Source organism: Strongylocentrotus purpuratus, unplaced genomic scaffold (assembly GCF_000002235.5).
Source record: "Strongylocentrotus purpuratus isolate Spur 01 unplaced genomic scaffold, Spur_5.0 spur5_scaffold_20, whole genome shotgun sequence".
Taxonomy (NCBI): domain Eukaryota; kingdom Metazoa; phylum Echinodermata; class Echinoidea; order Camarodonta; family Strongylocentrotidae; genus Strongylocentrotus; species Strongylocentrotus purpuratus.
In genome coordinates, this window is record NW_022145606.1 from 48,525,637 (window position 1) to 48,542,803 (window position 17,167).

The window sequence follows — 17,167 nt, forward strand, 5'->3', positions numbered from 1 at the left end:
GGATGTCAGACTCCGTCGAACTGACAACTCAGCCGTAGCCGAACATGCTTGGGATAAACAGCATCAACCAGACTGGGCTGGGGTTCAGTGCCTTTCCAAGGAAAGGCATTGGTATACACGGAGGGTGAAAGAAGCTATCAATATCCGTCTCAATCCTAATAATTTCAACAGAGACAACGGGATCGATATCCCCGAATTTTGGATGCGGACGATACGCCGCCATGACACTCGCCGTCCTGCCAGCCAACAACGGTCGATTCCATTCAGCAGACGGTCCGATCCAGCGGCCCGTTGATTGGCTGAGTACCGTATGCGTCGGCCAATAGGCCTGGTGCATTAGCCGAACCAGCGGCCTGGTGATTGGTCGATCACCGTGTGCGTCGACCAATAGGCATTGTTCGTTATTGTTCCAATTATCGATCGAATTATGGACCGCTCCGCACGGTCCTCCCGTAGAGTATAAAAGACCCTTGCTTACAGTAGTTGAGGGAGCCTCCGTCGTTCTCCGAGTGTGAGACTTAACGTCTACACAGGGTGCAGCGGTTTCCCTCTTCGCGGCTTCCCGCAAGATTAAGCGGCCATGGGTGTCTTGGATCTTGGCGGAGGAGTGACCCGGACTGGCAGGCTCGCCGCTGCCGAGCTCTCTAAACAAGTTTTACAATGATGTAAAACAAAACATTACAAAACCAGACCTTAACAGTATAGAGCATATCACATTATATCATGTTCATATTCTTTCCTGTGTGCCCATAGAACGCATGAGTGCCTTCATATTAATTTCCTCCATGTTTACGCCACTTTTTTTAGATTTCTATTAAAAGATAGTTTACGAGTAGAGGGAAATAGACGATTGGAATTCAAGAAAAACTTTTTGTGTATCAAATACATATTAGCAGTATTTAAAAATAAACAAGTCAATACAAGAAAGGAAAAAAAAGAAGAATTTTTTTTTTATAATGAAATTAATTAATGAAACAAACTAGACAGTACAAAAGTGTATGTATATTTAGTTAAATAGGTAAACACTTAACTGTATGTGTGTCTTTATATGAGTATATCTTTATATAAATAGGTATATGAATAAGTATTTTTTTTTTCTTCAAAATCCAAGCACAGCGCGAGAGGCATAAATAGTCAATTTTGACTGAATTGCCTTAAAACCCAATCCAAAAAAAAAAAAAAAAAAGTTGTTAGATGACAAGCACGGTGGCCTGGTAGCTGGGGCCGGGGGTGGTTGGCATTAGCAACCTCGCCGGTCAACGGTTGAGGGAGCCTCCGTCGTTCTCCGAGTGTGAGACTTAACGTCTACACAGGGTGCAGCGGTTTCCCTCTTCGCGGCTTCCCGCAAGATTAAGCGGCCATGGGTGTCTTGGATCTTGGCGGAGGAGTGACCCGGACTGGCAGGCTCGCCGCTGCCGAGCTCTCTAAACAAGATTTACAATGATGTAAAACAAAATATTACAAAACCAGACCTTAACAGTATAGAGCATATTACATTATATCATGTTCATATTCTTTCCTGTGTGCCCATAGAACGCATGAGTGCCTTCATATTAATTTCCTCCATGTTTACGCCACTTTTTTTAGATTTCTATTAAAAGATAGTTTACGAGTAAGGGAAATAGACGATTGGAATTCAAGAAAAAAAAATTGTGTATCAAATACATATTAGTAGTATTTAAAAATAAACAAGTCAATACAAGAAAGGAAAGGGAAGAAAGAAAAAAAAAAAAGATTTTTTTTTTTTATTTATTTTTTATTTTTTATTTATTTTTTTATAATGAAATTAATTAATGAAACAAACTAGACAGTACAAAAGTGTATGTATATTTAGTTAAATAGGTAAACACTTATCTGTATGTGTGTCTTTATATGAGTATATCTTTATATAAATAGGTATATGAATAAGTATTTTTTTTACAAAATCCAAGCACAGCGCGAGAGGCATAAATAGTCAATTTTGAATTGCCTTAAAACCCAATCCAAAAAAAAAAAAAAAAAAAATTGTTAACACCTGACGAAGTATCGCAGTAGCATACGAAACGTCGTGATCTTTTAGATTCCTTATTGACCACATTGCGAGACAAACGAATATCACTAGCGATATTATTTTCGATACTATATCCGCAATGAGTAATATATTTAGCATGAATGTAATGTTGTAATACAACAAAACTTCAAAAACATGTGAAAGTGTAAGGACTAAGGGGGTAGATCTAGGCCTAGATCTAGGCCTACTAGTACTAGTAGTCACTACCGTTACCTTCGCCCCTCTAGCTTGTTGACTAGACTCTAAGGCCCGAATTCACAAAGCAGGGTCTGAGCTCAGACCAAGGTTTGAGCTCAAACCCCCTTTTGTTTCGCCAAACCTCCTTTTGTTCTTTACAAACCAGGTTTGTAAAAAACGCGTAAAACGCGTCAAATGACGTACGAAACACAAGGTTTGTCGACAAACCTCCTTTGTGAATTCGGGCCCATTAGTCTAGATCTATGCTTCCTCGACCCTCTCACTTTGTCGCCCCGGTTATGAAAAGAAATTACCGCCCCTTGGTACCACTTTTTATTTACAATTTTAATGACATTTGCTCTCAAAATAAAGATTTACAGACCCTCGTAGGCAAGTTCATATTTACTCATTTCACCTCCAATTCCATAACAAATTTCGTCTCTCGGTAATTTTAGGTTTCTCTTTCCATTAGATCTAGTGATATCAGACTTTCGAAATCTTACCGATTTGTTGAGATAGTGAACTAGTATGGTCACACCACCATACATGAATAAAGATCTAGACCTAGACTAGATCGAGATCGAGATCTACCTAGTAGACCTAGATGTATTAGACCTAGATCTAGTAGTACTAGGTCTAGTAGTAGTAGGCACTATAGGCTACCTACCCCGAATTCAAGTACGTTAGTTGTTTAGTCTTGACAAACAGGTCCACCAAGGCTTCTTCGTCTCTGCCCCTCACCCCGGACACATGCAGCCGCTGTGTTTTTTGGGTTTGGTCTTCAAATAGAAGACTAAGTCCTCCAATTGTCTCTCCTGATTCAATCTTCCTGTCTGCGGTAAGTGCTGGCAAGGCGTGTAGTCTGATATGAACAAAGAACTGTTCATCCATGATGATAGCCTTAGTCTGATTCATAGGCCTGGATGCGGTGGTGATCTGAAAAGTGTTGCTCGTCTCTGTAACATCGATAGAGACATCGATATCTCTCACTCCAGATATCGACGAGAGCACTTCTTTGTAGCTTTGTGACGTCACTCTCTTAGCTGATAGCTTTGTAACGGATGGAAGCTCAGGAGGAGATGGAGGGAAACTGAGAGAGGAGTCTGAGATGGTGAGATGGTTTAGTGAGGTGAAGGATTTGAAGCAGGACAACAACTTTTCTGTCATCTCAGTAGATAGCTGGCATTGCTCTATATGAAGGCTAGTATTCTGCAATTAAATGCAAACAGACAAACTTGTCACTTTTATATACATCGATTCAAATATTGAGAATAAACGTGTGGACATATAGAATTCCACGTCAGTGATGTTGAAAATACAAGTATTAATTTCATATTCCGAGAATTCATATCAATTTCATGGGACAGTTAAGCGTTCACCCGTTCGCACTACTGATAGAGATTTTCAGCGCCCGTTATAAAGGCATGGGAAGGAATCAGAAAAATCATACTTTGGCCGGGTTTGATAGGTTTAGCATTAGTTGTGGAGGCTGTCCAGAATAGATACCAACATCTATAAAATGCCTGCTATTTCCTCTTTTTAATCATTTAACTTTCAATAATTTTCGAAAATAAATAACTCCGTCATTTTTATGATTTCAAAACACTTATGGGTAGAATTTGGAAGCGATTTAAGCGTAATTTAGAAGAAATGTGCTTGTTCACGCCCCCTGTGTGACTTTTCCATTAGACTTACGCGCGAACGGTATAGGCTAAAAATTATATACCATGTCGAGAACACAGCTCATCTCCTCAGCTTTCGTAATATATTAGAAAATATTATGATTGATTGAAAAATAGGTCCGTCAAAATGACTTGACAAATTGTTATGTCTGTAAGAAAATACAACCTGAAGTGGCTTTCTTGAGTCGATGCGACGTGTGCAATAGCTATGTATTGCTCGCTCTTACAACGCCGATGTCTAATTGAGCATGACGTTTAATGGTAACATAATGCCACTTATTTATATATATTAGTTAAATGAATGTAACCAAACTATTACATAATTATATAGGAACAAATCTTTTCATATCATAAATAACAATACGTTTTCAAAATTAGTGAAATTAAGATTTATTTATAGGTATGTATAGCCATGATTAAGAGATTTTGTTGTGTAACAGGCTTCCCCGGAGGGTATCCATTCTACATGCAGGGTATACGCGTGTGTACATGACTGTGTACACGGCCGTATATACTACGCGCACTGTATTGTATGCGCTTAATACGCCGTGTGTGTTGCCAAGGGTATCTCTGTGTAGGCCTACTGTGTGTGTGATGCGTTGGAGTGTATATAGGGCCTGTGTGTGTGTGTGCCACAGCAGATCGAATACATACAACGTTCTCTTTATCTGTACCATATAATACACGTTCAGGAGACCCATGTGATCAAAACAGTGATATCATGCACTCTAATTTTAACAATTTTTTTTTCTTTTTCTGACGGTCCGAGTCCCAATTTCCACTGTACACAGCTAGGCTTATATGAGCCTAACATCATACACCCCCATTTGCTATAATGGACACGTCCACTGTACGTTTGTTCAGCTACGCTCCTGTGCGACGCGTATACAGCGCGTATCATTAAAATCTGCGTTTGACTCCACACAGCGTTAAGTGCTGGTATTTTCTTCGTCGCGTTAACTGTCCAAATCGAGCAAAACTAATTCATATGAATTGAGTTCTTTCAACAACAAAAAAATGCAATTGTTTTGCAATTCCCTTTAATAGTACAATTCAGAGGACTACCCTTTGTTAAATATTTTCATACGAAATGCATGCACCCGTATAGCAAAATTCACTCACCTGGACGGTGTTCTTTTTGTTTAGAGAACCACCTCCACTCCTATAAAGAATATTTGAAAAGCAATGAGGGAAAGAACGTGATTCAAGGAAACGATATTAAAGAATGCAAGTAAATTGTGCATCCCCTCTTTACAAAGGTGAATGAAAGCAACATTACTAACAATAACAATAATGATGTTAACCATATTATAATAATGGTAATAATAATCACAAATAAAATCGTGATAATGATATCAGTAATAATGAGAAAATCCATTAAATACCATTTAAATACATTATTTGGTGTTCATGCCATCTTAAAATTAAAAAACGACATAAAAACAAAAATCTGTAGTGACCAAAGTTCGCGGAGATTTTTGACAATATTAGAAAATGTGATATTCGATCCATGATTTCTCATATTCTACACAATTTTTTTAATTTCAATTATTAGCAAATGCCGGACGGCAGAGTTTTTAACTACAAATTGGTGTAGATCCTAACTACAAACAATTATGGTCAAAGGATTCCGGAGATATCGCGATCTAAAATTCGATGTCGGATTGGCGTGCGCGCTGCAACTCACGAAAAAGTCATAAAAACAACGAGACCTTACTTCGTGCACGGAGGTTTACATCTGATTTATCGAAAAATGCAATCGATCAAATGTAAGATAATTGGATATTTTGGAAGGAAAATATCATACAATCAGTTACTACCAAGGGCGGCGATGTTTAGGGGGAGATCCCCCCCCCCTCCCCGGATAATTTGAAAAAGTGCACACACACAAATGTATAGCAAATATTCTACTGAATAAAGACTGCAACACTCTTTCTTTGTTTAATACTGTTAGGCTCTGAAGGGCCCAAGAGTGCAGCTTTTAGACTAATACAAATGCGAACAGCTTCTAGCTCGGTCTCTACACTACCTCGCATAATATCCTTCAAAATATACAAGTAAATATTGTATAAAATCTGTATTTCGTTGGTATCACGTAAGCACAGTGTACACTGTATGTTTTCAAGATTAAGAGGTATAGAAATAGATCAGTGTTAAAAAATGAATATTCCGCTCGCTCTTTTTATTAAGTTTTAAGGAGTCCCTACCAGCCTGGTTATATAAATATTGTCGCCTAACTTCCTAAAGGGAATGGTGTACATCTTTCTAAAAAATAGTATTATTAAGTCAAACTCAAGGTCTTTCATTACGTCATACATGACTAATTAAAGTTTACTAAAGATTTACCTATGTAGCACTGCCCTTTACTGACGTCATTTTTAATGAATATTCATGTTTTGATTAAGAGGTGCTAATATTTGTTTAAATATAATATTTCTGTTTACATGTATACATTTTTGATACAGAGTATTATCAACAAAATTATACTCTGAATCACCTTTTATTAGAATATCCTATGTTAAGGCATTAATGAGTATTTGATTTATGTTCTTGTTTATTTTCTAATTAGTATTGATAGTGCGTATAGAATGTAAACAATAAACCACGTTTTTAGATTCAATGCGTTTTTGTGCATGTTTTTGGCACACCGTCCATCTCTCGCCTAAAGTTGAGAGCCCTAATGTGTTGTGCTCTTGGTCATAATTGACTACTTTTTATGACTTTTTCAACTTTTCAGTGCCCAAATTTCAGTTTACTACTTCAGTGAGGTACATAGCAACTCTTGCTTGGGCCTGATACGAGATTTATTAAGTTGGACATTTGATCTTCATGTTTACAACGCAATTTTTCGTCATAACGATTTCAACCAAGATCTGACCTCGCCTTCGCATAGCTAGGATCATCAGTTCTATGTGAGGTGGTTCCCGTTCAACAGTCACTTTTTGTGTAGACTGCATTGTAGCTACATACGTGAACTTCATCCTGGGAAGTTTCCCATTCAACAATTAGTTTGTGCAGTTTGCAGCTAGATCTACGTGAACTTCATGGAACCTCCACTTTCAACGACCCGAGTAAAGATGAATTAGTGTCTTTCTATATCGGATTTTCTTCATCGGATTTTCTTCCAGTGTAGCGTTCGCCCAGAGAGCTTGAATGATAGACTAGTAGTAGTAGGCCTAGCGGTCTATTACACGTCCACTACGCTAGCAGCAACTCGTGGTACTACACGCGATCGACACGTCTTTAAAGTATTCTACTTAGCGAGAACAATCAATTGCCAGCCAGGTTTCTTCGTCTTCGACCACAGTTTGCTGGTTAGTATTCGAACACATAACATTGAGTGATTCACAGACTCTTACCAGATCTACAGCTACATGTGAAGTAGTTACCATGGTTACACAGTGAAGCATTGAAGTTGACAACTGCTAATCTAACCTGGGTCTATTTTCTATAGACTACCATTGATTTTGTTTTTGTGCATGTTTTTATACCAACAATCACGTTGAATTCAAGTTTAGAACATCTAGATCATTTTATGTAATAATCGCCATCATTCGTGTCAAGAAGAACTTATCTCGTACCCTTGTAATTGTACGTTCACTGTGTGAATCTTGGCATGACAACTATAGGTCTTGATTCTTTCTAGATCTAGTATAGACCTAGTTCACAATTCGTTTGTGTCCATTAATTCATTTTAAAGCATTAACATTCGGCCATTATTATAGGCTGGTATCAGACTCAACCAAGGTCGATTTTGTTATTTAAGTACTTTCAAGCACTAATTGTGTGTAATAATACATTAGCATTGTCCTAGACAGTATACTTTGTATGTTTGTATCTTTTCTTTTACCAACCTGATACCATTAATATTTTCTAGCATTAAGAAAGTGCAGCATCAAGGTAATAGTGGTCACTGACTATTGTATTTATATACAGCCATATTTTAAAGGACAGTTTTAGCTTTTTACTTTTAGGTAAAGAGAATATTTGGTTTCTTCCATTTTAGCGACAAGTTGTTTGATTGTCGTTGATTTTATACCACAGACCTACAGGAAGTGTGTCCTGTTATTTTCAAGTTGATGTTTTAGTACACAGATTTTGTGTCTATTGATTAAATATCAGCTATAAATTTCAGTGAAACCTTACATTTTTGTATTATTTTGTAGTTTAATGAAAGACTATCTTGTATGGTTGAACTTGACTTAATTAGTATAACTTGAGATTGAGAGGTGATAAATGCAGCTTTCTAAATTTCTTGTGAATGTTTAAAGATTGATTAGAGTGAGAAATTGGTGTATGTTTACCGGTACATTAATAATCATTACCCTGAAATTAGATAGATCCCCTCAACGCTCGTTTTACTAAACCTACTACAACCCTTCGGACTGCACACTAATTACCGGCAATGTAAAAGTGAAGTGTGAAAAAAAGCATCTTGCTTGTTTGTATAGGTCTAATACAGTTTTGCTAAGGAATGTAATGTTGTAATACAACAAAACTTCGAAAACATGTGAAAGTGTAAGGGGGTAGGCCTAGATCTAGGCCTACTACTCACTACCGTTACCTTCGCCCCTCTAGCTTGTTGACTAGGTCTAGTAACTATTAGTCTAGATCTATGCTTCCTCGACCCTCTCACTTTGTCGCCCCCGTTATGAAAATAAATCACCGCCCCTGGTTGGTACCACTTTTAATTAACAATTTTGATGACATTTGCTCTCAAAATAAAGATTTACAGACCCATGTAGACAAGTTCATATTTACTCATTTCACCTCCAATTCCATAACAAATTTCGTTTCTCGGTAATTTTAGGTTTCTCTTTCCATTAGTGATATCAGACTTTCGAAGTCTTACCGATTTGTTGAGATAGTGAACTATGGTCAGACCACCATACATGAATACAGATCTAGACCTAGACTAGATCTAGATCGAGATCTACCTAGTAGACCTAGATGTAGTAGACCTAGATCTAGTAGTACTAGGTCTAGTAGTAGTAGGCACTAGGCTACCTACCCTGAATTCAAGTACGTTAGTTGTTTAGTCTTGACAAACAGGTCCACCAAGGCTTCTTCGTCTCTGCCCCTCACCCCGGACACATGCAGCCGCTGTGTTTTTTTGGTTTGGTCTTCAAAAAGAAGACTAAGTCCTCCAATTGTCTCTTCTGATTCAATGTTCTTGTCTGTGGTGGGTGCTGTCAAGGCGTGTAGTCTGATATGAACAAAGAACTGTTCATCCATGATGATAGCCTTAGTCTGATTCATAGGCCTGGATGCGGTGGTGATCTGAAAAGTATTGCTTGTCTCTGCAACGTCGATAGAGACATCGATATCTCTCACTCCAGGTATCGATGAAAGAACTCCTTTGTAGCTTTGTGACGTCACTCTCTTAGCTGATAGCTTTGTAACGTATGGAAGCTCCGGAGGAGATGGAGGGAAACTGAGAGACGAGTCTGAGATGATGAGAGTATCTAACATCCAAAAGGCTTTGAGGCAGGTCCATAGTCCAGTCGTCACGTCCGTAGTTAGAGTAGACCCCTCGAGCTTTACTGTCCTTACCTGGTGTTCATACACACAGAGAGAGAGAGAGAGATAAGGTGGGGGTAAAGAGAAAAAGAGATAGAGACAAACTTTAATAGTCAGAACATCGATAAGTTGATGAAGATTTCTATTTCAGCTCTAGTCCATAATCTGGCCGGTTCTTATAATTAATATCTATAATATTCTCTGCACTTACTTCGAGCCGCCCAAGATGGCGGTGTCAATGAACAAGTACACCCTGCCTTTCCGCCGGGCGTAGAAGTCCAAATATCACGTCATCTTCGGCTTGCAGCACGTAGAAGAAGGTCGCGATGGTGGAGATTATCTTCAATTAAATCGGCCAAATTCTGAAATATCTAATGTCTTGTTTTGGTGCTAATCATTAAAGCAAACGAGCCTACGACCTAATCTTATCTCAGAAATGTATTCGCTAAAGTGATGGAAGTTCCCTTCTTTACTTCTTTACGTTCATAAGTCAAATATGTATTTTCTTCCATGTTTAATATAGAGATCCTTTGTTGAATGAGTCTCATCATTTTCCCTATATGAATAAGCCCTAGGGCCTAGCATTATTTGTTTGCATTATTTTTCTCGTTTCTGGAATGCAGTACCTTGATCAAGATCAAGGCCGTAATTGGGCAAAGATGGAAAAATTATGATAATGAATTATACGTCTTGATCATTTTATCTTGCATTATTATTAATGAAGATGCCGTCAATTAATCAATAATCTATTAAAACAATCTTACACCTTTGACTTATAGTTATTGCGGAGGGATGGAAATTTAATCAATCTTTATGAAATTATTATTGTTATTTTTTCAAATGAAAACGTGCATACCTGAAGTTTAAGTTGCTTTGGAAGATATTGCATCCCAACGACGGTGTAGACAGTCGGTGACTTTAGAACAATACTCTGTGCAGTTACACATCTTTGAACCAACGAAGACACATTTCCTTCAGTACCCCTGGTCTCTGATGAGCAGTCAAGGAGAATGCGATATCGCTCGCTCTCATCCAAATAGCGGTTCGAAAGGAGCGCCTCCATTATTCGGATGCAAAGGCTGTTATCCGCGCCAGCAGCAAATCGAATGAGATTCTCATAGTCACCGATGTTTGCTGTTATGTTTCGCAGCAGTCTGTCTAACTTAGAAATCTTCAGTCGTAACATATATTTCTTCGTTTTAGCAGCAAGGTATTTCCCAGCCGAGTGTTCCTGAACGAGTTTATGATAAAACTCAATGGTCGTGGATGTGGTATTGTGGGATAGTGGGAGCATTAATGTCGTTGGAATCGTCGCCTTAGATAAGATCCCAAGCTCACATGCCCTATCAAGGATAGCGGGAACTCTTCGGAAATCATGGGGCGTGAAGACTAGTTTTTTAGAGTCGTCGATTAGGCCAGCTAGTGCAACCTTACCCAGGTTACGAATGATTTCGATTAGTTCTTCTTTTGTTATTTCGTCTTTTGATTTTGCTCGGGCATTGGCATGGTGCATCAGAAAAACATTCACGCTGTCTAATAATTCTGTTTGCGTTTCAGTTTCAGTGTTCAAACGCTCTTTGCTCCACAAGTGACAGACCATGAGACAAAATAAAGGCGTTTTAACAAGTTCATTAATCAGTGGTTGGTCATCAAGGTAAACTTTCAGACCATGTCCACGACAAGGTTTCGAAGTCGAAGCAAAGAACTTGTCGATGTACTCTCGTGAACTCTCTTGCGAGAATCCTTCGATCCACATCTTTGTGTATACCCTTGGAAGATCATCTTGATTGAAGAAGCTCTCTAGGTGAGGGCGTGTTGTTACAAGGACCCGACACTCTGGAAATTCCTCCCAGAGGATGACACTGACCATATTGCTCTCTGAGCTTCGGTTTGAAGAAGAAATACCGGCATACTCATCTAGTCCGTCTAGTATGATGTGGCAGATTCCCTGATTCTCTCTAATGAAACTCTCCAGACCCTCTGGTGTGAGATCATCAACATCACTCAAAAGCTGGGATTTGATGGCTTCTCCGATCGATGTAAGTTGACTTGTGTTTCGGAATTTCACAACAAACAGAAGTGGCAGTAGTTCTAATGCTGACCCCTTTTCTCTGTGAAGCCAGTCATAAGCCATCTTAGCGACAGCCGTGGTTTTTCCTCGTCCAGCTGGGGCCGAAATGAGGATTCGAGCTGGCAGTTCTCCGTTTACTTTCGTTGAAAATATTTCAGCAACAGAACCCTGGAGTATTTCCTTCATTTTCGTGTCTTTTCCACGAGCGTCCTTCTGCACCATTGTGACAACCGTGTGCATATCTTTGAACTCAGCATAATCACTTTTATCCCACGGTTTCATTTGAATTTTGCACAATTGATTTCGGTACTTATTCTCCAACTTTTCGCGACATCGCTGAACAGTCAATGATGGCGAGATCTTCTTACTGTAGATATCTGGAATGATGCAAGCATATAAGACAACAATTTATATTGCACTCCCACAATCTCAGCCCCTTCACACTCCGACCCAGTAGGGTTCGTTAAGTTTTGTTCTTCTTGATGAAACACATGTATCTTTTATTTATTTCTTTATCAATATTCATTGTTTCGACGTTTTTCCTCTTCCACCTGAAGTATAAGCCGGGAAACACACGAAAAGAAAACCCCAACCTTGATAGCAGATTGCTCTGACAGAAAGCAGAAACATGAGAGAAGCAGACAGGTGAGCTTATTTTGAATGAAATCGTTAAAGTTCATAACAAGAGCGTTATAACTTTGTAAATGTTGCAATCAATATACGTAAGGGAATTTGTGTATTGGCCGAATCTGTAGTGTTACTATGATGTAGTGGCGGACAACTCTCCCATCTGTTCCAATACACACAAAAATCACTTAAAATGTCAACAACAACGACCAAATGTGTTACTAAGGAGGATAGTTCCTTTTTGCACTGTTAGAACAAGTATTAACATTTTTAATCAAGTTGGTTACAACTTTAATCAACTACAAATTACTATATGAATCACTCAATTGTGGGTTAAACTTTAACTAACGGCCTGTTGATTAAAATTTAAACTGTGGTTGATTACATTTTTTAATCGTTTATTGGTTAAATGTATTTGCTCAATGTTGGTTTAAGTGGAGTAGATTAAACGTTAACCATGTGTTGGTTATTTATGCTTTTTTTACGGGCTGATTCACTCAATGTTGGTTAAACTTACATGGGTCGTTGGTTAAAATCGTAACCATTGTAGGTTAATTCTGTTTTGATTCACACGATGTTGGTTAAATGTGTTGGTTGCAGTTATAACCACTGTTGGTTAAACGTACCGGGGTTTGGAGGTCTTTTCCCCGTGTTTGCAGGTAAGAAATTATTTAAATATTATTATCATCAATTCTAAGATTGTAAGGAAGAAGTGAAATATGTTTCTTGCTCACATTAAAAACATTTAGAGTCTCGTAGGCTGTAGCTCAACCAGTAAGTGTAACGGATGACCTAGCCAAATTGCATGCATATTAAAGACGTTTCACTTTATGATGACTATCTTATTTTGTTTCTAATTGGTTTAAACAATTATATACAATTAGAAAACAAATAAGGTAGTCATCATAAAGAGAAACGTCTTTATTCATGCATGCAATTTGGGTAGGTGATCCGTTATACACTTCTCCTTCTTTGGGTCTGCCTCCTTCACAGTTGAAGGTTCTTGCAGACTGATAAATATGTGTGTGTGTGTGTGTGTGTGTGGGTGTGCTTACGAGAGCCAGGTGCATGGTGCGATGCTCACATAATTATGGTGTATAAAGTAAATAGTTACTTCTGGTCGAGCTACGTACAGCCTACGGGACACAAACCGTTTTTAATTTGAACAAGAACCTTATTTCAATTCTTCCTTACAATCTTAGAATTAATGATGATAATATTAAAATAATTTCTTTCCTGAAAACATGGGGATAAGACCGTCCAAACCTCCATTCCCCCAGCGTCCTCGCGACACCCTCCATTGTTTTGTGTTTAAATATTTTGTTGCACACGTATATGTATGTTGCATGTGTATTAGCATATGTCGGGCGATCGCAAGGTTAAGGGCTAGCTACGCGCTTCGATCGTTCCGTTGGGTCACGTGACCAGTACTTTATTAACTTTGATTAAACTTTAACCGGGAGGGGGCGATCATTACTGTGGGATTTTTGTTTTTAATCCATGCCGGGTTACAATGTTTGCCAACGACTTGGACATAACCAATACAGTTTAAAAGGAATAGTTTTGATCAACACTGTTTTTAACCAACGCAAGATTAAAAGTAAATTTTAATCAACATCACATTTATAACGTTTTTTAATCAACAATTCTTTAACCCGCAGTTTTTTAATACTTGTTTTAACAGTGAAGAGGAATTATAATAATTATGTTATCCATATATAATTGTTGTCTAGTGCCTAACTGGAGAAGGCACGTATGGAAAAAAACAGAATTAATATAATTTGTCTACATTACAAACGGAAGAGTTGCCCGGGACTATGTCACAATCCAGTGACCTATTTGCCAACTTGAGATTCACATAATAAATATATATATAAGATATAGTGATGACACGTCTGAAAGCTTCATCATTTTCTAATTATTTTCTCAATTTATTTCAAACTTTCGCAATTCGGTTTCTCCTCTTTGTTTTTTTTCTTCACACTAATGCACTCATTACAAAGATTGGATTACCCTGTAAAGCTAGTGTTATTTTCGATTAGACAGTAGCTCAGTCGGAAAAAAATTCTCTCCAAATCGATATGGAAAGTTAAGAAGGGTTAAACAAAAAATCAAACTTTTTCACATTTAAGTCGTTGCTTTTCACGGACTTGGTTGACGGGTTTATTTTTCTATTATTTTTATTTTTTAACTAGAAGCCGGGTGCCCTTCTCGCCAATTTTTCACATTTTGGGATTCAGTTCGTCAATCTGATTATCAGTTCTGCGTGAAATTTATAGAAAGATAAACCGACGATCCGAATCAATTAAACAATTACGTAAACTATGAATTGAAAGTAGACTAGTATTTTCCAAGAGTCAAATCTGATTAAACGGCAGCAATTTTATCCAACCCTACCCCTCCCCCTCCCCTCCAATGATGATAATAATACTAATAATGGACATTATAACAACATAATTATCAGGGAAGCCTTATCAGCAATTATATTATCTTTTTGTTTGTTTTGTTTTTATAGCTTGTATCTATTTATATGTGGGGTAATCTTAGGTGTTTTTTTTTTGGTTCTCGATGATTATTTGTATTTGTTTTCAATATCATTCTTTAAAATGTTGTCTCCTTTTTTTCTTTTTCTTTTTCCAACATGTTTTATTGCATGAAAGTAGAAACAGCGAAACTCTTTATCAGGTGTCTGACAGAAATCGGAAGTTGTTTGAACCTTCGCAAACTGAGATCACTACTGTAGGCTTAATGTGTGAATCTCCAATCGGCAATTTTGTCATTCGAACTGAACATTGAAATATCAATATTCCTTTCTCTTCTAAATAACCTAGGAGCTATGCCTAATATATAGTCTGGATGGCATGTCGTTGTATTAGCCCCCCCCCCTTTCCACGAAGAAGAATCAATGTTGTAATGCAATCATACCTGAGCTACTGTGCAGTGGAGTCGCCTCTATGACTTTTTCATGTGGGTCCTGCTGCTTTGAGAGATATTCACCTACAGGAAATGTATACAGAGTCATTTTCTGATGTTATTTATACATCCATGGCTCGAGAGAATCGAACATTAAAACATATTCTTTTGATTTAGAAACGAATAAAGTTTTAATTTCAGAAATCAAACAATACACCTGAATACAGCAAGACTGCTAGACTGATCACATTTACTTTGAATATCATAAACAATCATACAATAATTATAGATATAGTTCATTCAGTTACATCTAGATTACTTTTTACCTTCGGCCAATTTCTGTCCCAATCCACCAAGCTCCACATCATGAAGCTTCCTTGCCAGGATCGATCGTGATTGACTTGTATCTGCTTGTTTAGTATTCCACTTGATCAGGATATCCTGCAAAGCCTCATTGTAGTTACCTCGATGATTTGCGAGAATTGTTTGAATCCAATTATGGGAGTACCCCAGGGCGATGCACAGTTCTGAGTAACTAGTATGAGGTATGTCTCTGGAAAGATGAATTATCTCGACTTCCTGTAAATATGGTAAAGGCTCCATTGTTCTGCGAAGGAAATAAACAAAATGCATTACACGGGTCATCATGCAGAATAAATCAAACCAAGGAGTTGTTATAGACGATCAAGTGTTAAACAGGTAATTATCCAAAAGTATACAAATAGTGAATGGCCATGAGTGCAATGATACAAGATTTTGCACGAGGTGAAAGATAAGAGACGCCGAGTTGAATCACTGAATGCAAAATATTGTTCCATTGCACGAATAAAGACCATTCACTATTTGTTTTATACAACACCTCGGACGTTAACGGGCTTAAAACAGTTTTCCTAGGCCTACATCTCAGCGTTTTTTGTTTGTTTTCAATTGATGAAAATGCCGATAGTGAGCGCGCACTATTAAGCAGGCAGCCAAACACGCGCGTGTCAACAAAACAACTGCAAATTGTATGGTACTTGGTAAATTGGGGAGGCTTAAACTTGAGAAATATATCGAAAGCAGAATGATAAACTTCTGGTGTAGGATTGTACATAGTGGACAGGATAAATTTTCTGGTAAGGTGTATCTCATCTTAAAATTACTCTTTGAGAAGAATATATATCAGGCACCTTGGTTAACAAAAATCAAGCTGACTCTGGACAATATGGGGATGTCTAGTTTATGGGAAATTTGTGAAAATACTAGCTGTGAGTGGGTCAAACAAACTGTGGAACGTCGATTAAGAGATTCTCATGCTCAGTATTGGTCTGCTTGTATGTACGATAATTCGCATTGTGTTAACTATCGAATCTTCAAACATTCTTTATGTTTAGAAAGATACTTAATCGATCTCATTAAAAGAGATCGGACAATATTAAGTCGTTTTCGATGTGGCAATCATTATCTGCCGATTGTAGCTGGTAGATATTCAAATACTCCAAGGGAAATGAGGCTATGTACACTGTGCAATTGGGGATGAATTTCATTACTTGTTTGTATGCCCTACCTTTCGTTCAGACAGAAAATTGTTCATCGATAAATATTTTATTGAAAGACCAAATACACTGAAAATGGATCAGCTTTTTAACTCCAATAATGTACAAACACGTTTAAACTTTGTAAAATTCTGTCGAAAAATAATGCTTCGTTTTCATTAATGTAAGTATGTGCAAAAAACATGTTATGAGTTCAATATTAACTTTATTTTTGTCTTTTTTGTCTTATCAATTTATTAAATTGATGTCAAGAATATTTTCAGTAATTCATTAATTCAGATATCAATTTACTGGTGCCAGTAAATCTCTTTTTCAATTGCTTCCATTAATTTCGTCATTAATTATCGTTTTAATAAATATTATCGTTTTGTTTTTGATTATTATTATTATTATTATTATTATCATCAATATTGTTATTATCATTATCATCATAATTTTTCTCACTATTATCGATAGTGTTATTATGTATGGATTAACATTAATTCTATTTGTATTGTATATTTCACAGTGTTAAATTGACAAATTCAAATTGTTTGTAAACTTCTCCAATACCCCAATGTGGGTGACATGAGAATAAATTGTCATTGTCATT

At 37.4% G+C, this 17,167-nt stretch overlaps 1 protein-coding gene across 1 annotated transcript in view; it reads right to left on the bottom strand.

Annotated features, from left to right (window-relative positions):
* The window catches only part of LOC105440679, a 57,970-nt gene extending 42,889 nt beyond the window's left edge, over positions 1-15,081 (bottom strand). Inside the window, exons 1-4 of the mRNA XM_030994024.1 lie at positions 15,053-15,081; positions 10,286-11,877; positions 8,921-9,462; positions 2,895-3,317 (exon numbers count right to left, since the gene is read on the bottom strand). Coding sequence (XP_030849884.1) covers positions 2,895-3,317; positions 8,921-9,462; positions 10,286-11,782 — 2,462 coding nt within the window. The 5' untranslated portion in view covers positions 11,783-11,877; positions 15,053-15,081. The remainder of the gene's footprint in view (positions 1-2,894; positions 3,318-8,920; positions 9,463-10,285; positions 11,878-15,052) is intronic.
* Positions 15,082-17,167: the final 2,086 nt, after the last annotated feature.